The sequence below is a fragment of the Phoca vitulina genome, unplaced genomic scaffold, assembly GCF_004348235.1.
Source record: "Phoca vitulina isolate PV1807 unplaced genomic scaffold, GSC_HSeal_1.0 scaffold2, whole genome shotgun sequence".
NCBI classification, from domain to species: domain Eukaryota; kingdom Metazoa; phylum Chordata; class Mammalia; order Carnivora; family Phocidae; genus Phoca; species Phoca vitulina.
This window is the reverse complement of record NW_022589705.1, coordinates 52,342,245-52,368,592: the sequence shown is the minus strand read 5'-3', so window position 1 is coordinate 52,368,592 and position 26,348 is coordinate 52,342,245. Positions and strand designations below refer to the sequence as shown.

The 26,348-nt window shown below is 39.9% G+C and overlaps 1 protein-coding gene across 5 annotated transcripts in view; it reads left to right on the top strand.

Annotated features, from left to right (window-relative positions):
* Window positions 1–26,348, top strand: part of NFIA (nuclear factor I A) — a 562,687-nt gene that overhangs the window by 196,417 nt on the left and 339,922 nt on the right. For 3 of the 5 annotated variants that reach the window (XM_032427631.1, XM_032427635.1, XM_032427651.1), the window contains exon 2: window positions 10,317–10,848. In XM_032427631.1, the coding sequence (XP_032283522.1) occupies window positions 10,317–10,848 (532 nt within the window). Of the gene's footprint in view, window positions 1–4,561; window positions 4,944–10,316; window positions 10,849–26,348 lie in introns of those variants that run through there. The other 2 variants (XM_032427644.1, XM_032427661.1) reach the window with 2 other exon arrangements.

Here is a 26,348-nt window from a genome sequence, read left to right as displayed (position 1 = left end):
GCTGAGCTTGATAGATTTTTTTCCTCCTAGCGCTTGCTCGGTTCCAGAAAGGGGGAAAAAAATCCTGTACGTGCTCTGTTCTGTAAAAAGACGTCTGGCCTCAGCAGTCAACCTAACTCGAAAAGAAATGTCTGGACCCGGAGAATAATTGACGATTCGATCCTCTAATCAATGGGACAACATGGGAGATTGACAAAAGCTTTATCCAATCATGAGGAGGCTTGGGTGTACAGTGGTTCTCAGTAGCCAGAGGGGGCGGGGCAGAAAAGATCTGAAGTTCTCTGCGGCTCTGAAGGGGATGGTGTGGTTCAAGCTGTCAAAGCTACAAGCTCTTCCGGATTTAGCAAGCACAATAGGAAAGAGTTTTGAGTTTAAGAAAAAAAAAAAACCTGGGGAATTTTTGCATGAATTGTAATGCCTTCTTAATTGCCTTTCCAGAAAAAGTTAGAAAAATTCTTCTAGAGAAATATTAACTTTACATTAATTATTATATTTTAAATTCAGGGAAGCTGTTAACTGTTGTGGAATGGGAGGTTCAACTTTTAAAAATGCGTGGCTTAAAAACTTGCCTGAACTACAGGACGGTATTGAGCTTTGGGAAGTAACATATTGAATACGCAGCATTGCAGAACTTCCCTGGTTGTCTTAGAAGCTTTGACTTTTCAAGTACTTTGAAGGAATAGGCATGCCTCTCTTCTTGAACTCTAAACAACAGTTTTAAGGGAGAGAGAATGTTTCACAGGTGGACTGACAGCTATTTTATACATTTGAAAGGAAGAGGTGGAGAGAGTGTTTTGTGTCCACTTTTCTTGAATTCTGCTCTTTAAATATATGATCAGTAGCAAATAGGATATTAAGACTGGCCAAGTTCACATTTGTTCTTGTTACCACAACAACCCCTGTAGAGGGTGTGTGTGGAAGATTGCTGACTTGCTAACTCTTAGTTGGAGTCTGGCCTCTTGGACAAGTCTTTGATACCAGTCCAGTGGAAACCAACTGCAGTAGCTTGTCTTGGAGACAGTAACTGGCAGCCTCTGACTAAAGCATATCCATCTCTTCCTTCCCTCTGAGCACTGTAGACACCTAATTCTGTTGGGAAGTGAATGGAATATAGTATGGGCTCTTTCCCATCTTTGGATTAAATTCCCATCGAGCTATTTCCCAGGGCTTTAGGCCTTTTAATCAAATCTGGTTTGGAAATTTGACATTAAAATCCACTTGGATGCTCAGTTCAGTGACATTATTCAATTTAGTATTATATGCATCTAAGAAAAATCTGCACACAAGTGACCAGTAGGTCAAAAAACTAGAGAAAAAGATTGGAAAATGCTAGTGATAAAGTTAGGCTTGGTAAGAACTACAGAGTTAATGGCATTGTCACTTACGAACCCCAATTTTATCTTCACTGCTTTGGGCATTAAAATCTAAATCATATTAATAAGATCTTCCTATCAAGTAACCTCCAAAATGAGAGGTATTTGAGCTGTACATATAAGTGAAACCTTATTGACGTAATTTATATATCTAAGAGGATTTCACTAAAGCTGGCAAGGTAACATTTCTGCAAATAAAACACAGTAAATGCAAGGCTGGGCTCTGTGCCAGGAAGAATATGGATAGCAGAGAGCATGACAGGAGCCTCCTTTGCGCAAAGACAATCCCATTTCAAGGCAGCCTCCTAGCACTTGCAAAATAAATGATTGGAGCGGTTATTTCCAATAAGGGGTTTATTCTTCCTAACAATGGGTCATTTATATGATTGCAGTAAACTAGTTTTTGTACTTCACCTGTTTCCTACAACTGTTCTACTATCCTTTCTTCCTTCTCTCCTCCTTCCACCCCTGCTCTCTCTCAAGTGTCTTAGTGTCTTTGTGAACTCTGGACAAGGATTTACTTTTGCAACTTGGGAAGAGGGGAAAGAGTTGGAAATGTTTTTTACCCCCAGACTGCCCTTTGAGGAACATCTGTTTCTTTGTGTGTGTGTTTAAATTTATGCCTGTTGGAGAGAAAGTTACCAGAAGCCTTTCTGTAACTGTAACTCTTCTACTGTATTTTTCTCAGTCTTGTTTCCAAAGGCTGTAGTTGGAACTGTGCTTTGTGGTGTTTCCCCCGCCTCCCCCCCCCCCACCCCATCCCGCGGGGGAGGGAGCGGGAGCTGGCGGAGATAGGAGAGAAAGCAGGAGCGGATGTGAAGGGCTTTGGTGCTGAACTTGGATCCAGCCCTTGCCTAGAGGGCGCAAACAATCGTCCCATATCCAAAAGTCTTACGAAGGGCGCCAAAAGTTACTTAAGATAATATTGCTAACCGCAGAAAGCTGGAAATCGCGGGCACATTCACTGCTGCAACAAAAGAAGTTTTTAAACTAGAAATATCAGCATTAAATTACTTTTCCCTATTTTTAAAAACCAGGGCGATGTGCCAGTCCTTTTTTAAAAAAAAATCCTTTTCTTTTTCTTGAGATTCAGTTAAAAGTAAGAATCTTTCTTGTTTTGGAAAGAGGCAAATGTGAAGTCTATCTTTTAATACAGCAAAAGAAAGATTTTAATCTGCTCTGGAAGAGAGCTTCCCAAGAGTACACATGGAACAATAACTTCTCACTGTGCCTCAGTTACATGTTGGGACCGTCAGCCAGAAACTTCTATCGAGGAAACTTGGAGCGAGTTGAAGTTATAGATCCCAGCAAAGGTTTTCATGGCCAGGGAAGTTGTCTCTGTAACTCGGCTTAGCTTTTAGGACATTTCTCTTCTACTGAAATTGAAGAGGAACCAAGGAAGGGCAGTTGTTTAGCTGGGGAAAATGGGACTCTCTCATTAAAGATTTAAGTCATTATCTCCCCTTGCCCCTTAAAAAATAATTTGAGAGATTTCCAAGGATATTTAGGAGCAGGGTGTGTGAAGATGGTCTCAAGCATTCAGAAATGATTTTAGCCATAAGGTAACTGGAGAACAAGCATAAAATGATTTTAGACAGATGCAGAATATTTCAGAGGACTGTATTTTGCTTTCTCCAGTAACATTTTTCTTGCCCCTTACTTAAGAAGGGGGGGGTGCGGTGGAGGAGCGTAGTCTGAATGAGAGTGGCCTTAGCAGGTCACCTCACACTCACGTGCAGAGTGGGCATTCCTACAGGAGTTTCCTCTTTTCCGAGGCTCCCTGGCTATGTAACCTCTCCCAAGGTGCAGATTCCCCTGTCTGTGTGCCAGTGCCTTTCACCCTGATCTTTCCTTTTGGAATTTTGAGAAGGATTCGCAAGTGCGGCAGGCTGCAAACTAGAGTTAGGAAGAGGAGGAGGAAGAGATGGGCTGGGGGTCAGGAGGAAGAAGGGTTTTTTTTGTTTGTTTGGTTTCTTTTTCTTTTCTTTTTTTTTTTTTTTTCCATCAGGGAGGAAAGCCTGGAGAAAAAAAAAATATGAGGTTAAAAAAACTGGAAAAGCAGGCTTATTGGCAACTTGCCAAACCCTAAAAACCACCCCCCTTTTCTGCCAAAACAATACTTTAGCAAACCTAAAATAATTGCAGGAAGCTCTTTTCCATTTTAAGAACGGTTACCTGGGGGAGGAAAAAAGAGGGAATTCTTAAAAGGCACCCTTCCAGAGGTGTCCCAGGAACAGGGACGGTAATGAGAGCCTGTGTCCAGTTTTGGGCACGCGTTTTGTGGACCAGAATATCTCTCTTCCCTTAGGGGACATCCCTTTCACATTTTTTTTTTTCCTCCTAAAAAGAAAAAGATGTCACAGCTAAACCACTGTTGTTTCTAAACGTGATAGAACTTTTTCTATGGCGTCTGTGTTCAGACCCACTAGTTTCACAGTCCTGGGAGGGAGAACGCTCATTAATCTCCGCCTCCTTTTCTCCAGACACCCCCCCTCACCCCTCAAATCCGGTGACTCTTCTGTGTGAAATTATTCCCCACCACCCCCGCTTCTGAATGCCATAGGACTGAAGCTGCACAAAGTTTGCAGGATTTTGTGCATAATTACCTCTACCGACGATCTATTCCCACAGAAAGCTCCGTTGGAGAGATTACAATGCTTTGAGCCGTACCGCATTTCAGAGGGGGAAAAAAAAAGTTACCTAGGAGGTCTGATTTTTTAAAAATTTGCATACATGCAAATTTGCCCCCCGGCCTTCTCCTCGGTTTTCTACGTGCCCACACAGTGAACTGGGAGCGCAGGGCAACCTGGCAAAGTTGCCCAAGTCCTCCACCGAGGTCCGCGAAGGTCTGCGGCGGGGCTTGGGGGATGGGGATGAGGAAAAGTAGTTTTGTTTGCTTAAGCACATCCTGTGGCAGCCTATAGCTGCCCGGGAGTACAGACTGTAACTGCTCCTCACTGCGTTACCCAGTAATGCGCTGAGCGGGGAAGCGGGGGCGGGGGGGGGCAGAGGGAGCGAGAGAGCCTGCGAGCGAGGGAGCGAGAGAGGGAGCGAGCGAGCGAGCGCGAGCGGCCGCGGAGGCTCGGGACCCGGCTGGCCGCGCGGCGCCGCAGCCGCCCCCTCCCCCACGCACCCCCCCGCCCCCAGCGGCGGCGCGAGCGGGCGGCGGCTGTGCGGTGCGGTGCAGAGCGGAGGCGGAGGCGGGCGCGCGGGCAGCTCGCGGGCACCCGGCCGGGCGGGCGCGGGAGCGGGAAAGGGTGCGCTATGCCTTTAACGCCCGCGTACAGTAGACATGTATAGTGGAGTGTAGGGAAACTCTAGGCGGGGTTAAAGTTCAGCTCATGGAGCGGCAATCGCGCTGGCTGGCTGGCTGCAGTTGAGCCGAGTTGGAAATGTGAACGCAAGAAGCAGGCTTGATTTTTTTTCTCCCCCCTTCTCTCTCTCTCTCTTCCTCTCTCCCTCTTTCTCCTTTCTCACCCGCACTCACGCACACCTCCAAACCGCACACCCAGACGCACACGCACACCCCACCGCCCGGCAGTTATGTATTCTCCGCTCTGTCTCACCCAGGTAAGCAGCTGTTTGGATGCGGCGGGGTTGGGGGGGGCGGGGTTGCGGGGGCAGACCTGGGGCTGGGCGCGGGGTACCGGGGACCGTCGCGCCGGCCGGGCCCGGGGCATGTGTCTTGGTGTGTGCCCGTGTCTGCGCGTGTTTCTGTGTGTGTGTGTGAGCGTGTGCTCGGGGGGGGGGGGGAGAAATACAGCTTTAAGAAAGTAACTTTGTTTCCATGCGGGTGCATTCCTCTTGCACGGCCATTTGTGTGGGCACATGGCTAATGGCGCCCTCTTATTAATGCGTTAATTAATATCGGGGCGATTGACTGCGGAACGGCTGTGTTTTCGGACGCCCCGCACGTGTTTCGGCGGGGTTGCAGCCCATGACACGCTGAAATCTGGACTCAGCGTTTCTGCAGCCGGCAGGCCGGTTTCTGTAGTTCCGCGGCTCCCGGGGAGGGGGCCGCCGACGGAGCCCACCGCACACCCCGCACGCCCGGGGCAACTGAAACCCCCGGGTGCGGGAGAACTCGCGACCCTGCTCCCACGGCCCGCGCTAGGAGCCCGCGCCGAGGCAGCCTCCCCAAACTCTTACTTTTGTTTATTGTTTGTCAGCCTTTGGGGTCCGGCCGCGGGAAGGACGCGGGCCGGCGTCCGGGGCCGGGCCGGGACAGCGCCCCTCGGACGCGGGCGGGCGGCTGCGAGCCGGCCCCCGGGCTCGGCGGAGCGGGGCTGCGTGGACGCGCGTCCCCCAGCGCCGGCCGGGTGGAGCCTGCGTCCTCGCCGCTCGTCGCCCGCTCGCTTTCCCGAGTGAAAGTTTCGCTGTCGGGACGAGCCCACGCTGCGCAGGGCGGCGAGCGGTGGAGGCCGCGGGCCGCGGGCCGGGGAGCTCCGGACGGAGTTGGGCTCCGGGCCGCGAGCCCGAGCAGCAACCCGGGCCGGACGCGGCTCCCCCCGCCGCCTCCCGCCGCCGCCGCCGCCGCCGCGCGACTCGGGCAGCTCCGCGCGCAGGACGGGGGCAACTTTTCCCCTCCGACTCTACTCGGAGCGTGGGTCTCTCTTGCCCTCCGCCCCTCCTTCCCGTGCCCTCCCTTTCCATCCCTCTCTTGTCTGCACCACCCCTAGGCAAAATATTGCTACTTCACGGCTCCAAATCTGGTCCCTTTTGAATATATTATTTATTTTCTTTGACTAAAAGGCATGAAGTCAAAGTGATTTTGCGCTAAAAAATTTTTTGAAAAAAAGTGTAAGCTTTCATACTGTTTTGGTACATTGCAATCTGACCATTAATCACCTACGTGAAGTTGTATGCTTCATATAAAATGTTTATTTACCACTCCCTTAAAAAAACCTGCCACCACTTACTGCTTTCATTTAGCAGGAGGTAACGGTTTAGCCGGAATACTTTATGGATGGTTAAAAAGTATCAATAATTTTTTTTCTTTCCTCTCTAGATTCTGGTTTTATTTCTCACATGACATCCTTTCTTATTGCAATATCTAACAGGAATAATACTGGCTATTTGATCTCAGAAGACTCTTAAATGCATCTTTTATGTTGAAATGGTCTGTTTGGGATTTAGGCCTAGCATTAGTAATGGATAGCAGTTGCTTTTAGTTATTGTAAAAGTTTTTTATTTTTCCCTAACAAACTTCCAAAGTTCCTATTTTAGTAACTTGTGGAAGTATGGAATGAAACTTTTCCAACAACTTCTGGCAAGGTTCACAATTGCATATGGATAAGATGCAAAGTGTAAGAGAATTTGAATGAGTTATGACTACAGTGGAAATGCTGAGATTCAAAGGCTGAAGTTCTTTCTGGCAAAAGTTTGCAGCACAGAGAACTTGTAGACAATACCAGGGTGCTGCAATAGTGGGGCATGACCTTAGCAGACACATGAGTGTCTTCAAGTGAGCTCTCGAAAGATAAATTTATATTTTGGGTTGGTGCATGTATGAGGATACCTGTGTATCCATGCAGGCCCAGGGCATAGTCAGGTACTTGACAAAGCTGGATTCTCTTGGCTCAGGAGCTATTATCACATTAAGAAAGTTTTGTTTTTTTTTTTTAAACATATTTGGCAGTGTGATTGATACACGCGCACTAGGCCTTCTTCTGGAAACACCAGTAAAAAGAAACAGTGTAACAGTTTGTGAAGAAATTGCACACTAAATAGTGAGTGAGAGCCATATATTTTGAGTTCTTCCTTTAAAAATTGATTTACAATTTTATTTAACTTGCTGGAATACTTATAAAGCTTTAGAGCTAGTTTTAGAAAGAAAAACTTAGGTAGCTTATTGGTCATTAAAGAAAGTCCAGTAAGCACAGTAATAGAAATACTCTAAATGAAAGAATAAACTCCATCTACATGTGTGCAATTTTTAAAACTTTATCAAGAAAATGCCAGACGTCTTCTTTTCGTCCATACAGGCGTATCATAACCAAATCATTTACCTGGCCATAGAATGATAACCCAGTAGAAATTTATAGGTGAACCTTTGAAAGTAGTTCCAGCAATATCAGCGTTCAGTGGTTCTTAAACTTGGCTTACTTACAAACAGATCAACATTTAAGAAGCTGATTCAAAGTCATACCGCTTTTGAAACAGGTTTTCAGGTTTGTTTTCATTGGTGGCCTATAACTTTCACACTGAGTACACATGTAAAATATTCTTTATTATCTCCTGAATATTTTGAAATATTACATAGCTTATGGCAGTATGTGCAGCAACATGATTTATAGAGGCTTACTATTTTTTTAGAATTAATTTATGCTGGGCCTTGACATTTCCTACAAGTTAATGATATTCTTTACTTTTGATGATCTGGAGTATTTCTAATTGTGAGTTGAGAAAGATGACTAGCTCTTTAATAGTACATGTGAGTAAAGTTATACAAAATATTGTGCACTTTTATTGGCACATTCTTGAAACCTTTGGGGAGTAATAAGTTGTAAATACTTTTGATGCAAAATTGGGGACTTATATTATTCTTAATGATTAGTTGACATAGTTGGCCTCATTTGAGGGTTTTTATGATGAGATATATAGGCATTTGGTTGGCAGGTAAACAAAATCCTCTTGAACACGAATGAACGCAGTTCGCAGTTCTGTGAGAAGCATACTAGGAGTCTCTTCAAACACTTAAATGCCCTGTTAGAATGTTTTTTAAAAAATGTTTATTCATATCAATGAAGCTTTTGAATAAGATAACATTTTAACATAAATGTGAATTGTTTAGAACTTAGTTCTTCGCTTTATAAAATGGGCCTGAGATTTTAAAATGAAATCTTCCTTTTGGTGAAAACTCACTTTGTAGTTAAGGTAGACTCCAGGAGTTCTTAACATAATACTACAGAGCCTTGGTCCCTAGCATGTCCTGTGTATATAAGAAAATCAGTCAATGTGAAGGACTGTTTCAAACCCCAATTTTATGTATTTTAGAGCATTTGAAGGATGAGCTCAGAATTTAGTAACGTTTAAATGCTTTGCGGTTTGGCGTATACCTTATTAGATAAACTGTGACTTGAAAAAGCCCCCCCTCCCACCACCACCATTTCTCTCTTTTAAAGTATGGCAATAAGAAAGATTCTTAAACATCAGAAATTTAAAATGTTTATGGTAAAGAATAATATAATTCTAGTATTTTTTTCTGTTCCCTCTCCACTTGAAGAATGCACACATGTTATAAAAACTGACTTCTCTTTTGGATTTTTATTGAAAAAGAGCAGTTTTCAAAGCTAAATTTGAAATGCAGAGCCTAAAATTTGTTCAGAGAGGAAAAAGATAAATGTCAATTGTTGAAGTGATTTATTATATATTACATTAATATGTACTTTAAAAAATAGTCATATGTAGTGTTTAGATGATTGATTATAATTTATAATATTTTAACAGACTTGATAAAATATTTTTCCAATTTTAACCACTCAGTTAACATTTGAACATTTGAAAATTTAATAATTTCTTTATAGTAATAATATTTTGGACATTGCAGTTACTTGTGCCTCCAAAGTGTATATTTAGGTGGATATTACAAACCGAAAAAGAATGCATTTTATAATATTTGTCTGTCCTACACCCTTTTTTAAAAAAAAAGTCATCAAGCATCTTTTTGGTTTTCTTATCCTCATTTATTTGAAAGTAAATAATTTATCTTTTGGGGTTTTGTGCAGCAGAGAGAAGTTATGTAAGATTAGTGTGGGTTGGTTAATCAAAAGTTAGATGTACTCAGAAAGCTTTGTGGAGGTTACTGTTTAATTTTTCTTTGATTTTATATTTATATTTCCTAAGAAAGTATCAAGTAAAAGAATCAAACATTTTCATAAGACACTAAGAAAAATTTAAATGTTTTAAATTGAATTTTATTTTCAAATTACTTGAATCTTAAGAGGTAACCGTGAGGGTTTTCCTGGAGTCTCGTAAACATTAAATGTACCAGGTTCTCTATTTGCTTGTGAGAAAAAGCCTGAAATATTAATTTCAAAAATTAAATAAAGATTCTCTTTTTTAAGGATGATTATTACCGAAGGCATTTCACAAAATTAACTGTATTTAGTTGCAACCCTCTTGTCACAATGACGCATTCTATTTACTATCTGGCATGTATGCTTTTCTTTGTTTTTTTTCCCCCTTTTTTTCTTTTTGTTTCATTCCCATAGTATCAGCAAGTATGTCTTGGAAGTAGGTCTTTTATTTCAGCCTGAAGAATATCAAATTCATCTTTTGCATATGCCAGATTTTTCTAAGTTTTTGACTAAAAAAAATTATATGCAACTGTAATCCTGAAGAAGGAATTAAGATGTTACCAAAATGCCTAAGACACAGATTAGCGTCTCCATGCAGTATTTTTAGAGGGAAAGTCTTTGTTTTCATTGATCGTGGAGATGATTTTTTTGCTCCTAGACTTCCATAAACATTGACTGGCATCTAGATGTTTAGGATTTGCCAATCTGGCGGCCGAGCCCTGGGTGTACTACAAGTAGTGAGGTCAAGGCTGCAGCAGAATTAGATGTGCCTTTCTTGAAGTAGGGTTAAGATTATATATTGTTGTAAGCATTTCAATACATTTCACTTACTGTCTAAAGGACTTGGGACCTAAGCTCGACAGTAGATCCTGGTGCACTTTGGTGAACATACCAACACATTTTAAAATTTTTAGCCATTTTCTTCTTTGAGATTGTGAGACATGATACTGACAGTTTTCTTCCCCCCCCCCCCCCCAGACTTCCCATAGGCATCCTCTGTGTAATTTGGGTACTGTAATGCTCGAGTCAACTTGCAAGGGAAATAAGCATTGTTTTTTTGTTTTTTTTTTTAAGTGACCATCTGAAGAAAAGTTGTTTCCTTTTGTTTTCTTGATAGTTATAGTTTTGTTGTTCATTTCTCCAGGATGAATTTCATCCTTTCATTGAAGCACTTCTGCCCCACGTCCGAGCCTTCGCCTACACATGGTTCAACCTGCAGGCCCGAAAACGAAAATACTTCAAAAAACATGAAAAGCGTATGTCAAAAGAAGAAGAGAGAGCCGTGAAGGATGAGTTGCTAAGCGAAAAACCAGAGGTCAAGCAGAAGTGGGCATCTCGACTTCTGGCCAAGTTAAGGAAAGATATCCGACCTGAGTACCGAGAGGATTTTGTTCTTACAGTTACGGGGAAAAAGCCTCCATGTTGTGTTCTTTCCAACCCAGACCAGAAAGGCAAGATGCGAAGAATTGACTGCCTTCGCCAGGCAGATAAAGTCTGGAGGTTGGACCTTGTTATGGTGATTTTATTTAAAGGTATTCCGCTCGAAAGTACTGATGGCGAGCGCCTTGTAAAGTCCCCACAGTGCTCGAATCCAGGGCTCTGTGTGCAGCCCCATCACATAGGGGTTTCTGTTAAGGAACTCGATTTATATTTGGCATACTTTGTGCATGCAGCAGGTAAGTGCGATGGTGAGAAGTGGTTCCACTTCCTCGTGTGTTTCTTTTCTGATGACCTCTGTATGTGCGGGGCCATACCCGAATCCTCTTAAGTTGCAGGCCACAGTGCAGAGAGACAGTGTGCTTTCAAAGGTAAACCCGAGTCAGAATAGCCAGAAGGTGCCCGTGTCCGAGGGCACACCTTTATTCGGGTGGAAAAGCGTAGCTTTGAGAGGACTCTCACCAAGTTCAGTTCTTTTGGCAAGTAGTGTTATCAGAGGTGTTGGTAGTTCTGTGATATGTTTAGATCACAGTTTTTGATGATGGGTGAGAGCTGGAATAAAGGGGATATTGTAAATGGCAAGTGATCTCGTTTAAAAAGCATGGAGTTTGGTGGTGAGGCAGTATTTTTAGTTGCTTATCTTCTGGGTGTGTTTTTAACCTACTGGGGCCTCTCGAACCCCCTGCTAATTAAGAAGAGATGGTAAGAGTACTACCAAATTGCTGATCATTTATGAAGGAAAAAGAATCACATGAATACACAAACTTAGTAGCTTTGTATTTAGGAATTTGTCGTGTTGTCTAGGATAGCTGAGCGAGAAGCAAACCAACTCTTTAAGTAATTGATGGTAAGGTTAATCTTAAAAGTAACCAACCTGTGTGGTGCATGAATGCACCGAGAAATCGGTATCGATCATTGATTTAGTGAGTTGCTTTGATTGGTGATAAGATTCATTATTGTTTCAAGGCTGTTTTCGAGGCATGTTTTACCTGTGTATATTATAGCATTCAGAGTTAGCATTCAGGCTAAAACTATTGAGCACTGACTAAAAGAATGCATTTTTACTTTGTTTCTTTTGCCTTGTTTTAGACAAAAGGTTCATTGTGTTATGGGAAAGCTCAGATCTTGTGTAACTTGTTGACTTTTTATATGTACATATGGGCCTTGCTAGATTTTACCTTCATGGCAGTTACTTGAGCCAGATGGAAGAAAGAAGGTTGTGGAATCCTACCAGTAGGCTGCTTTGGGGTTCATATATTTATGTATTTTTTTCACAAAGGAGAAAGGTGTTACCTGTAAAATCAACACTGTACTGTTTTGCAAAATGTTTTTAATTCTAAGAATGTGAGCTTTTTAAAAAAAGAAGTCAGCTGATAGCCTGTTCTCTATTATTTTTCTCAATATATGTTTTAGAAAGAGAACTTTTGTTATCCATCTGTCCTTACATAAGAAACTGGAGAAATTAACTTTGCAAGCATGTCACATTATCATTTGCATTCTGTTGGCAGGGGATAGATGAGTATTTTAGAGGATGTGATCTGTAAGTGTTTCAAATATTTGGGTTTTGGAGAATGTATACTTAATTGTAAGGAGTTCCTGTTGCTTTAGCCTGTTCTGCATAGTGAAATGAAAAGGCAACACCTCTCAAATGACCTCTAGACAGGAACAAGTATCCCTTTCTTAATCCCCTTTTCACCCTATTGTTACTTTGTTTTCTCTATTGAAAAAGCAGAGTTAAATTTTTGAAAAATTTATTTGCGTATGTAAGTGGAGGTTCTGATTGGGAAAGGCAAGGTGCAAAAAAAAAAAAAAAATAAAAAGGATGGGTGTTATCAGTGCTTTCAGGGAGGACGCTTTAGGATCTTGGTTTAATCTTCTCAGTAAAAGTAAATCATTTATCAGTTCTAACAAATGCTCTAATTGGACCAAGAGAGAAAAATGTGGGTGCCAACAGGTGGTACACATCCTGGTATGTGCTTCCTTACAAGGTACCTCGATGGGGAATACTGGTTCCGCTTTTGTCGGTTGTGAGCAGCACCCGTTCTGAGTTTTTGGTGAAAATATTTCCCTTCGAGTTAAAGAGCTGCAGCCTTCCGAGCTAAGGCCATCACGTGTCTTCTCTTCCGTCGCTGACCGTCTGTCCCGTGGTGTTGCTTCAGATCGTGGAGCTAACACGGGGTTGCTGGTGGTTTCAGTACCCGCAGGACTGTGTCGGTAGAACGACAGGTAGAGGTTGCTTCGGAGAGCTGGCATCCTTACTGCGTGTGAAAGTTACTGCCGGCGACACGGCTCAGCCGCCTTCCGGTTGGCTTTCCCTGACGTATCCCAGAATGCCCCGCAAGGCCGCCGGCTGCAGGCTGCCGCCATGGCCGCGCCGTGCTGTGCCCCCCACGGACGGTTGCGAAAGCAAATAGTAAGGGCCTTTTGTCCGAGAATACTTCAAATTTGATTTCAGAGATCTAGAGACCTGTTATTTGTGGAAGGGAAGCTAGTTGCCAATACAAATATGAGGTAGATTGGTCAACTTAAATACAACTGATTTGACAAGCATCTGTTATAATACTGAAGATTTGTAAACACTAAACAATGTTTTTACCTCCTTAAAAGTTTTGAGAACTTGCCAGTATTGGCAGGAGGCAGAGACTCTGAAACGTGCTTCAAGAAACATGCCAAAACCATTGTGGCCTTTTCACCTATCGTGGATTCCTCCCCCCGCCGCTTTTGCAGTGTTGTATTTTTTTTTTCCCTCCAAAATGCCGTTTTCCCTTTTAGATAGCCCCCCAAATGAGATTTTTTTTTTTTTTCCCCTTCTAAAAATGTGTACAATAATTACTGCTTCATGCCTCGGCCTTTTCTTTGCTAGGAGGTTGAAATCTTGGGACACACATGTAAATACTGGAGGCTAGTGCAGAATCAATCATTTTTTAAAAGTGCAGGTGATTTATTCAAAGACTTATTGAGATGCTAAAATACAATACCTAAACTACATTCCAGGTTTTTTTTTTTCCCCTCTAAATCCAGTGGCGTTAGAACGGTGTGTATTTTGTGGCTGATAAACAGTAACAAGTGTAATGAAATTGGAGTGATTCCATAAGCCTGAGAATTTTGTCTCGTTAAAAATATAAAAGAGTAAAACCATTTTATGCCCTTAATTTGGTCTTTATTTGAGTCGTCCTTCCATAGGTATCGTATGACAACTTGAAGATATTATGGAATTGTGGCAAATGGTTTTCTTTGTGGGCGTGTAACAGTAAAGCTAATTTATGACCAGTCTTTACCAGATGATCTGTATCAGAATCTACAATATACCCGGCACGTGGCAAGGTCACAATTTAAGTTGTTAAGGTCATAACCTTAGCCACCAGGCATTTGACCTTTTAGATAAAGTTAACCTTTGTTCATTAGTAGGCACTCAACCGAGAACTTTCTGGAGAGTTTTTTTTTTTTTTTTTAAACTGCGTCTGTATAACTTCTGGTAATGTAATCAGATTCTAGAAAGATTCTCAGTTTAGTTAAATTTTGTAAGAGGTTAGACTTAAAAAGAGGTTAGACTTTTTAAGGACTCATCTCTTGGATAGAGGTAAGTTGCTGTATCTACACCACAGAATGACAGAGTCACAATTTATTTTTGATAGTTATTACCTGCTGTGAGGTGGAATGAAACTCTGAGGCAGCTGTGTGGAGACATTGAGAAAGTAAAATTAAATAAATAGAATTAAATTTAAACCAACTAAGTAAAGCCTTTGTTAATTTTCCAGCGGTGTCAGGCCCAAAAGTTAAATTGCCATGAGCATCTTCACTTTTTGCAGATGAGGAATTTTCTAAGATTGGAAGTTTTTTTAGTGGCCTTAAAATTTGCTTTGAAAGACTAATAAATGACCAAAATTTGTCAGGTAATGACTGTCATTGTTAATTAGCCTAGTGGCAGAGTGAATTGAATTTGTCCTAATGGTAGCATGAGGAGTGTTAGTTGTAAGGTAGAGAGGGATCATTTTTGCAAAGTAATGTTTTAGTATCGTAGCTACTGGTTGCTTCCACGCTACCCCTGTTACCACCTTTCCTTAGTTTTGCTTGGACCAGGAATAGTAACGGTCCTGCCGCTCACCGGAGGAACTGTTTGCGGTGCTTTGGAAGTCTCGTACCTGTTCTGGAAACCTGTACAGCCAGTCTTACTGATGACCCCATTACTTGAACCATATTGTTCATTTAATTATGCTGTTCTGAATGCTCATTTTCAATTATTTACATCCTGCTAGTTTTGCTCTGATATGCCACGTACTATTCCATTTCAACAAAGAGAGAGATACTCCCATTCAGGTGAATTTTAGTTTTATTTTGGCTTCGTAATTGCCATTCCTTCATATAGTAATAGAGAAAGCCGTGATATGCAGATAGACCAGATGGTCATGTTGACAGATTGAGAATTCACTTCCTACTGCTTCAGAGCAGGTGTAAGATTAGGAGTGTCTGTGTATGAGCGCGTGTGTGCTTCGTGTGCATGTGTGTGCACATTCAGGCTGCACACAGAGGGCTGTTGAGAGCAGTGCAAATGATTTGTTTTTTAAAAAAGCTGGTGCTTTAAATACAGTATAACTATATGCATGAGGTTATCAGTGCATACAGGATAGTTATTGTAAAAAATACTAATGAAAATGTTAAATTGTGATAGTTTATAATTCTATGCTGAATGAGTTATGGTAATTTCTTAATTTGGGGGTAACTTACCATGTTAGTTTACGGCAGTATTGCATATCTAAAATATGTTCAAGATATTTTGTTAGCAGGCGTACATGTGTATGTGTATTTATGCTCAAGTTTAAGGCTATACATTATGTAGTTAAACTTTTTCAGTACCTTAATAAACTGTTTAATAGAAAGTTATGCAGTTAGTTCCTGTGATTTATAATAATAAGCCGTATTTAGAAAAAGAAGGTGTAAGACTAACGTACAGTGATGTTTAAAATTAAAAGAGTAAGTGCCACCCTATCTCAAATTCTTACTCTAACCTTAAACTGAACTCAGGGTGGATTTTGTGGCTGACTAATCCATTCTAAATCATTGGTGTATGCACAGTTCTAAAAAATTTCATTTATCTTTTTATTTATCTTTTAATTCTTCAAAGGAAATAGCATTAACAGTCAACAAACTTGAGATAAATATGGCTTTTGTATCCTTGACGGTTTTTGGCTAACTTGAGGGTAGTAACAATATCCTTTATCTAGAATGTAGTAACAGTATCCTTTATCTAGAGTGTAGTGAAAAAGATGGAAATTCAAAGGCAGAGAGGGTATTGGAATAGGGAGGAAGGGTTGTTCTGGAGTAAACTCATGAACGGAGGTCAGCTCATTTATGGCTAAGAGGTTTGAGTGTTGGTAAGAAATTTCTCAATGCTGCTGGCTTAGATTTGCCTTGTCTTCTTTTCCACCCAGTGATGAATAGCATTAATTTAAACCTATTTAGGGCTAGTGTGGGAGAAACCACAGCCTTTGTTGTGGTCACTGCTGTACACAGTAGGACTGGGTGTTTCACTTGGTTAAGGCCTCAAGCTGCTTGCAGAGGATGCAGAATGGCCTGTCAGTTTTTTAAAACTTGCACAGAAGCAGCAACAATTCTAATTGCTCGCAAATGTTAGTATAGATTATTGAAAGCAATTTTGAGGTTAGAATAGAAGAAAAAACATGAAATACAGATTGAATTCACTGAATGTGCAAAACTCCAGTTTATTACCATTTCAGCAATCATTTCCCTGTTGTTATTTAGAGGTTAGGTCTTGTTTTTAAATACGTTATAAACTGTAAATCCTTGGGAGGTGGGGTAAGGGGAAGGAAGAAGTCAGGTGGAGGAGGAAGAGAATGAATGAACTGGCATTCTTTGTTAAGAGAAACATAAAACCGTGAATTTAATCGCAAATGGAGATGCTCTCAAAAGTGTTTTGGTTTAAGTAATGACTGTAAAAGGATCCTGAGCAGCAAGATATCAAGTGGAGAATTTTATAATCCATCTCCCCACATTTTTTTGCATAGTTTGTTTCAGACTAAGAGACTATTTGGGGCTTTTGGAGTTTCTATTAAAATTTTTAGAAAGGAAAAGTTTTGCAAAAATTCTTTCTGATCGTTTAAGGGTCCAGCCAGTAAGGGATACTGTGGCATACATAAACTTGGAAAAGGAGTTATTGAGATGTTTGCTATTATTACCATTTTGCTTTTTAAGGTGATAACTTATGGTATCATCAAAATTTTGACTGTTGCTTAGGCAACTGTAAGATACAAATTATTGATCCAAACTTTAGCGTCCCTGTGAACTTGCCAGGATTCTCCAGTTGCTGCTAAGACAGAGATGACTTTTACCTTCGGTTTTTCCCAAAATATTAGAGAACAGTGCTTTCATGTTTTGTTATGATCATTTCACAGTGTAAAAGTATATTTTCTCTAACGGAATTAGCCCTCCTGTTGATGTTCTAGTTAAATAAACATGGCTTATGAGGCAAAGAAATAAGTCCACAAATGACAAATTGCAGCAACTCTGTAGAGAGGATGCTTTTGCTGTTCTGTTTGTCAAAGAAACCAAATAAGATAAAATTGAGAGAAAGAAGTTCTTTTTATTTTGTTATGTATTTTGGCGAGCGTTGGTCTTCTTTCGATATTGCTAATCCCAAATGCAGACATGATCAGGATGATCATAATAGCTAGAGATTGAAGTGGAATAATTTTAGTGTTCTTTGAGACCTTTAGACTTATTTCTCTTCATGGCTTTCGCATGCTTTCCTAGTGGTAAATATTTTGGACCTCGATCAATTGAAAGTAGAGAAAGGGAGACAGAAGACAGGAAGGCAGGAAGGCAGATAACTTTTATTGAGTTGTCTATTTTGCGGCAAGCCTTATACTAAGTTTTGCCATACGTTGTAGCTTTCTCTCTCTCTCTCTTTTTTTCTTTCTTTCTTTCTTTCTTTTTTTTTAAATTCACAGTCATATTGCAAATAAGTAATGCACTCTCCATTTGTACAGGTGAAAATAAAGTCTCAGAGGGTCCAAGTGACTGGTGCACAGTAAGATTAAAGCCAGGCCTTCTGATTCCATACCCAGTGCTCTTCACCATATGGTTTAGATCCATTCTGTATCCCTCTTTATGTCCTGTTGTCTGGGGGTTGGATGTCATTTAAATGGTATCACACACCTACCTTGAATCAGAGGGAAAGAAAAAAAGTCAAAATCCTGACCCTTCCCATGGAGATATTTTACTGTGGAGTCCAGTAAAATAGGCACAGGATGAAGCCATACTTGGTTAGGGGAGGGAGAAAAGGTTCTTATGCTTTTGTCAGGGTTGGGGTCAAAAATCTGGAGTGACTTGTTCTTTCTTGTTCTTAGAATGTTGAAGTTTGGTGAATAGAAGCATTATTACACAGGTTTAAGAAATGTTTTTTCCTGTTTGTAAGATAGATGAATCGGTTCTAGATGCTTTGGGAAGCCACTGAGAATTAAAGCAAGCATTAGTTTAAAAATCAGAATTGCATGTAATATTTTACTAGATAAATTCTGTCCATATTTTCTTATGTGCACAAGAGGTATATTTCTAACTTCCCTTAATGATTAGATTGAAAAATTTAAAATTTGCTTTACTCCAAAAAGATCCTTTGATTATGGCCTTGTGTATAATTATTTAAAAGAAAGCAAAAATTGAGTCTTATTAGTTTAAAATTGTTTTTTAATTTAAAAGAGAAAGGAGAAAAATTGAAAATAAGAATAAGGTTTGTCTTAATCTCCTTAAATGTACTGATTTATTGATGGATTTATTTAATGCCCTTATTTTCATCTCTTTACGTTTAGGCAAGATTAGTTCTTAATGACTTCAGTGCAAAAATTCAAAGCCTCATTCAATGTGAATTTTATAACTGTAAATAGAAAAAAAAAAGGACCAGTAATTATAATTTGTACTATATTCATTTATGTATATTAAGTCTTCTAGGGTTTATTTAAAAAATAAGCTGCTGAACTGAACTTATATTGAATAAAATAGAACTGTAGCTTTCTTTTTAAGTTTCTTTTTTAGAAATGCTCATAAATCTAAAAGTTGTGGAGTATCAGTTATGCCAGCAAGGGAAAACTGAAGTATGTAAATAAAAGTGTAAACTGGAAATAAGAGGATTGGAATAAAAAAATAAGACTCACACCCATTGTTCCACACTGCCTACCTTTTGAGGTCTCTGATGAGTTATTTATGGTGGTCCCAATAACCTATGAGTTTCCAAATGGAAGTAATTTCCAGAGCATATATATTCATAAACATACTTTAATGGATATTTTTGAAATGCTCTATAGGTTAAAAACGTGACATGAAAGAAAAGTAACAATAAAATATATTTTAAAAAATGAATACTATTTAAAAATTTCTATGTATGCCTGTTTAGCATCTGCCATTATCAGGCTGTTGTCTTTGTTGCTATGGTTTGGGTGATTTTATTTCCTTTTGTAATTTTGCCAGCCCATGATTGGGAAGCGCAACATGTTCATGCTGTTGGGGAAGATGTATCTGTGGTGAGTTATATAGCTTGCTCTGAGTGGTAATTTTTTGGTATGGAAAGATATTTGTCAGTGGATAATAGGAACTCTGTTGTTACAACATCAATTATCATTTAATTTTTAAAATTAGGGACATATTACTTACTATGGGAAACTCAGAACTACCTCTTCTGTTATGTGTCTGCCTCTTCCCCTATTGAAAGCATTTAGAACTCTGCGTATTTTAATCTTAAAGGGATTATTTAATTTTAAACTCCTACATAAAGTGAATATTCTACATGCAGGATCCCATCATTGTCACTTTCAAATACTCCATTGCCTTTCAAAGGAGCTGACATTACAAGTCCTTAGGTTGACAAATTCTCATCAACTTTTGTGAAAAATTTGGCTGCAGAAGGAGTAAAGTCAAAAGAGGGCCATAGACAGATGGATTTCAGTGTTAAGATGACATCAAGCCCTTCTTCGTGGCATTTTTATACATTCCAAATGAGTGAGGAATGGAGATGCTTAAAGAGCTCACTATAGAATGAGTAATTAAGATACTATGTATCTGCATGTAAACCTTCGTGGCATACTATTAAATAGAGCTGTATGGGCTCAGACATAATGGCAGATCAGCAGTGAAAATCATAAACATCTTTTATGCCAAATACAATTCATAAATAATATTAGACACTAAAAATGTTGTTGATAGAAAACAGTGTATACCTGAGAGAATATTTTTAGCATTAAGTAATTGGAAGTTAAATAGTGGGTTACAGACGTTTAAGATCAAGCAAAGATTCTGGGTAAGAATTTGGCAAAAACTGGTTAGTATCTTTGTATGACCATAGCAAGATTTTTGCATGGATGCATATTATAGAAAAAATTACTAGGTTACTAAAGTCTCTGATTGATTCATTTAGTCGGCTTTTCCTCCCCTTCTTATAAATAGTAGAGGTTTTCGTTTGGAGAGTAGTTTCAAGTAACTTCTGAGAATGAAGTCTTTGTAACTTGATGCTGCTCAACAGCATAACTATTGTATGTTCCTGTCAGGGAAAGATAGTCATTGCAATACTTTTATTGTATGGCCTCTTAATATGTGACAAGGACTTTTATTAAGAACTCTTTTTTCTGGGGCGCCTGGGTGGCTCAGTCGTTGAGCGTCTGCCTTCGGCTCAGGTCATGATCCCAGGGTCCTGGGATCGAGCCCCGCATCGGGCTCCCTGCTCCGCGGGAAGCCTGCTTCTCCCTCTCCCACTCCCCCTGCTTGTGTTCCCTCTCTCGCTGTGTCTCTCTCTGTCAAATAAAAAAAAAAAAAAAAAGAAAAGAAAAAAGAATTCTTTTTTCTTTTAAATGTACTTTTGAAAGTCTCTCCTCCTCCCCACCCAATCAAGAATTACAGTGGTTTTTAATAAGATTCAAATAAGTTTTTATTATTTTCTTGGTTAATCACTGTATGGACAAAAGTCTTATTTTTAAAAAAAGGTTCTGGAATTCATGTACTTTAGATTTTCTGTAAAGTAAAGTGGGAGTAGTAATTAACAGAAAAGTGCCATCTCATCGGGCCCAGGATGTATACAGCTCTTTAGAGAATGAGGATATTACAGCCTGAAATGTTAGGGTTGAAGAACTAATTGTTCTAAAGATATTTGCTCCTCATCTCAGAAAAGATGGCAAACATGCAAAATGGATAAATGTAATCCTTTGTACTTTTACCACCTACATTTTTAAACTACAGTGACTCTGATTTCTCTAGAAAGGTCAGAGGTTTCAGACAGAAAGCTTTGTAATTCTTCAAAGAGAGACATTTTCAATTTTGCTATATAAAGACTGATTATGCATAGCTTTTTACTTTATTTGCAGTTGAGCCTCAGAGGTTCTGGGGTGGGGGCAGTGCTGAGTAAGGGAAGCCCTGTCATGAGACAGCAGAATTGGATGGAAACAGATAGATTGGAGAGGAACATAGATTCACATTTAGAGATGCACATTTTTGGCCCTTTATTACCCATCCCCTTATTTGAAAGTGAAGACAGGGCGGCTGTAACAGTGCATTTTGCTTTGTACTAGAGCATTCTGTGATAGACTCTTAAATATTTTGGGCACTTCAGGGAGTTTACATCTCTGGGTGCCATTTCTTAGGATTGGCTTTGTTGGTTTTCCTAAATTGTGGATATGGGTTTTTCTGGTTTTGCGTGGGTTTCTTTGTTTCTATTTTGTTTTCCTTTTGGACTTCTCCAAGTTTTGGAGAATTTTTCATGTTGGGTGGTGGGGGTGAGTAGAGATGGCGGACGACTTTTGTTGTGGGTTACTCCTGTTATTCAGGAAAGAGAGGCTCAGAGAGTGTTAGGAACTCAGTCAAGGTCTTGCCAATAGTAAGTGGCAAAGCCAGGATTAAAGCCAGATCCATCAGAACCCAGACTTGTGTGGTTAACCTCTATAATATTTAAATTGGCTTTTCAAATATATTATTTTATTAGCTCTTCATATAAACCTTAAACTTAGGTAGGGGAGCTTTTATAATTGCCTTTGTGCAGGTGAAGAATCAGAGAGGCTGTGTAACATGTCCGCAGGAGGATGGGTAGTTAGTGGTTAGGGCTTTTTATCTCCAAGGTGTTCCCCAAGATATTGGGCTTTCTGAGCTCCGCCCCTGAATTTATGGACGGGATAAAAGGTGTTTGCTTGGAAGTATGTAATAGCGCTGAAAGCCATGGGTTTCTCTGAAGTTTAAAAAGTAGTGAGCAGCTAGAGCTTTCTCTGGTTTGTTAATAGATTTCAGAGTTTCAAACCTTGAAGGAAACTGAGAGGAAACCTTCATTTTTGCAAGGTGAAGACACTAAGTGCCTGCATCCCAGGAGCTCTGAAGATAGAACGTTCTTGTGTAAAGTGGAGTGCAGTTCTAGCCTGTTGTTATCATGTGCATCAAGGTGGATGCTTTTTGGTTGGTGTTGGCATAGAAAATCTACCTTGGTTGCCTTTGTTGACAGATTCCACCATGTCGTTGCAACTGGGTTCAGCAAACATATTGTGAGCGCTTACTACCTGTTAGGCACCGTGCTGAGTGCCAAGGATACAAAACTGAAGAAAATACTATGAGATGAGTTGATGCCATCTTGGATGAAATTTCTTCAGAAATTAAGATTTTTAAAATTTTATTTATTTATTATTTATTTATTTATTTAGAGGAGAGGACAAGCAGACTCTGCACTGAGCGCGGAGCCTGACGTGGGGCTCGATCCCACGATCCTGAGATCACGACCTGAGCTGAAATCAAGAGTCAGAGGCTTGACCGACTGAGCCACCCAAGCGCCCCCAGAAATTAAGATTTTAAAGTGTTTGATGTTTTTGAATTAGGATCCTTACAAACTAATAGCCCATAGGAAGTTTTAGACATTCGTAGAGCCAGCTCTCAGTATTGCATAAGGTCTTACCGTACCAGGTATATGTAGAGGGATTGTGTCATTTGATGGTACTTCTAGTAAGTGGTACGTGCTTTGTTTTCTTATGTCAAAAATAACCTATGTAAATGGAAAGAAAGCCCAAGCAGATACAGGACAGGGCACAGGTGGTTTTATTATTTAATAGTTCACTGTGACATGTTTTCTTTAAAGAAATCTGGTGGTGCACAAAAAAGTTCTATTTCTTGTTTAGAGGCCATCCTTCTAGTAATGCTGAAGTATAAAACAGAGTTACAGGAAAACTAAACAGCAGGAGAATGAGGGAGTGACAAACAGAAAGGAAGGGAAGGCCTTGGAGAGCAAGCCGTGGTGAATTCATTTGGCAGTTGGTAGTAGTTCCTAAAACACAGCCAAGTCTCTGTAGCGTAGCCACTTAAATTCTCTGTTTTGCTCTGTCTCCGAAGAAAGTTAGCAATCTTGAGACTTTTACACTGAAGTGGATTTTAAGTTGTCCGAGGTCTCAAGCTGCTTTGTCTTTCTTTCTCCTGTGAAAAGAAAACAGATATGTATTACATTCAGACAGCACGGAAGAGGTCCTATATGCGCGAGTGTGTGTTAGTGTGTTAATGGGACAGCTGTGAGGGTCTTCTGGGAAAGTGTGTACAGATGGTGATAGGAAGGAGAAGAACTATCGCATGTCTGATAAATGAAACACGGACAACAACCCAAAAATCTGGTGGTCCCAAACAGTGTATAGCGGAGGTTCTTTGTTTTTTGTTTTTTTTTTTTCCTCTCTCTCTCTCCTATCTGCTTATTGTTTAATCTGAAAGTGAAATCTGTTTGTCCAGCCATTAATATGTGTGCTTTTCTTTGAATAGAGTGCAGAACAAATGATTTGTTCTGTAATTATTTTCAAAAGGCAGAAAATCTGTGTGTAACATTGAGAATGGCATGGGATTGTCATAGAAACTCACTCTGAACACTGTAAATAAAAATGGTTGGGGATTAGTCACAGTACCATGTGGGACATCATGAAACTGAAGACAGATTTCTTTGTTTTACAGTCAGTAAGAGAAGTGAGGCAAACTTGATAGAGTTCATGGGATGTTAGCAGTTCAGTTCCTCTAGGGAGAACCATGTTGTCTTCAGATTAAATAAGCCACCTGGATACAGACGTTAGAATTTACCTGATGATTTTAGCAATCACTGATGTTTCCTTTATTTTAAGAGTGTTTTATCTCCAAATAATGAAAGTTTAACAAGTTTGAAAATCTCTGTTTTTGCTACTAATCTTGAGAATCACCCCCACTCACTTCCTCCCCCACACCTTCTTTCCTTGTAATCTTGAATAGCGTTTTTACAGATCTAGCCTTATTCTGTTTTCTTTAATCTCCCTTTTTTTTCCATGTAATATGAATAAAACTGAACACATTAACCATCAGCAGACTTCATTAATGTTATATGTTTGAAATCATATATATTTAGGTTAGAATAATGAGTCTGCAATATAACACCCTTTTCTGTTTCTAAATCCATTATTTGGAAGGAAATTGTTTCAGGGTATTCTCATTGTCTAAGTCCAGCATCTGGAAAAGGGATTGTTTGTCTTTAAATTTGGACTGAATCCCCAATTGCAGATTCCCACCAGGGTGATGTTTCAATAAACTCTAATGTGTCAGCTTGGGATCCTTGAACTTGTAGAGGTAGGAGCTGACCTCTGAGAGGGGGCTTCAGGATGTAAGGGACTTAGTGTGTGGAATGACTCGTGCTTCTGACGAGGCCCCTTTGACGATGCTGTGCGTTATCGAATGTTCCTATTTGTAATCAAGAGAGTAGCTGCAGTATTTAAATAAGGGTAAGGTGTCTTTAGACAAATGTGGGATAAAGTCAGTACATTACTTTTCTTTATTAACAGTGAATACAGCTGACCTTGACACTGGAGAGAGCACATGCAAGGACATAAATGAGAATTTTGGTGCATGGAATACACAAGGGCAGGCTGTCTTCCTGCCTGTTTCCCCTAAGGCTCTGGCCATGCTTTATATTGTAGTATGTGCGTATATATATTTTGTTTGTTCTTTTCCTTGTATTATTCCTTCTACTGAGACTATCCTCATTCACCTTTAATTGGCGAACATTGCTTAGGCCCTCTTTTACCCCAGCATTGGGCTAAGGGCTCCTTCCCTGCCTTCCCATAGTGTCTTGTTAGCACTGTAGTAGTGCTCACTATTAGCTCGTAATGTATCATAATAAAATGATCTGTCTTCCAAACTGGGCTGTGATTTCTTTATGGGCAGAGACTGGGTTGTATTTATTTTTGTTTCCCCTAGAGAGGTATGTAGGGCCCAGCACCTAGTATGTATTCAATATCTTTCTTGATCTGGTGACTGAATGGAAAATCTGGGTTGAACAAAACAAAACAAAAAAAAAATGTGAGACATTTATAATATGAATTTTAAAACTAGGTAACATATAGCTTTTGTTCAACTCAGGAATACTGAATTTATGCCTTTTTTTTTTTTTTGGTTAGGATGATTTTCCTTCTCACATTATCATGTTAACCGACTTTTGTTTCTTCACCCAAATCCAAAGTTTCATGGTAACCTAAAGGAGTTATTGACATGTGAATAATCATAATTCTGAAAATAAGGGTTTTATGATGCTACTATTTGTAGAAAATGTTCAGGTTATTTGTTTTCCCCTCTGAGATCCTGGTCTTGACTTTTATCTGGACCGTTTAGCTAGAAAAGGTGGTTTGGAGGTGATCAGGTAATATATCCATTGTTCCAGCTTCTTTGTGAAGAAATCATCTTTATACCAGCAGTCATTTATCAAGTACCTACTGTGTGCTAGGTGCCCTGCTCGGAGGGGAAATAAAGGATTCTAATTTCATGCTTGAATTTTTAAAGAGCATGATCTTGATTAAAAATGGAACCTCTTCCTCAGGATGGCACATTTCTTCTTTCTTCTTTTTTGGGGGGTGCTGAACCCCACAATGTCTTGCTCTGCAGGGAAAGTGTTCGTGAATCATACTCTTACTTCTAGTGAGCATTTATTTGCCTGTTTGTCTGTCTGTCCTTACTAAATAGGTTACATTTTGGCATGGTTACTTATCCTATGTTGGGAGAGGCCAAAGGAAGTAGGAGTAGAAAAGTTAATGATCAGAATTAAGGAGGTAGGCCCAATTACATATGGTGACTCCTAAATTCTCCTTCTAGCCTGTGCCGTACTCTCATTAAAACTGTTAGACCAATTTCATTAGCTCCAAAATGCACCAGCATATGTAAATCTTCTTTGTTTAATTGGAGACCTATTGATTGTAGGGTAACGTAAGCCTCTCTAAGGGAAACAGAACCCAACTGAAGATAAGAGTTTCTTCCCCCCCAACACATACAGCATTCATGATTTTATTTCTCTAGGCATGTTCATTATCAAAACCATTCCACTGCAGATTTTCCCATAAAGTGTTTCCGTCTGGCCCCGTTTTCATATCTAAAAGCTCCTACTGGTTTCAGCAAAGGATAATGGAAGCATTTTGACAGAATATACATTTCTTTCTTCCATTTTTTTTTTACTAAAACATTAAAAATAATGAGAAACAAAAACTTATCATATGAAAATTAATTTGCCTGAAAAAGACTGAAAATAAATCTTCTCTTGTGCCTTCATAGAATGCTAAAAGGGACCCAAATCTGGCCATCTTCTTTAGGTGAGCAATCACCAAAAATATTCCAGTGGGGAATGAAAACTAGAATGTAATTTTTTTCACTTACATCCTAATTGGATCTCAAAGCTGCAGAGAGGGTAGTGTGCCAGCCTGCACTTTGCAAAGTGGTATAAAGTATG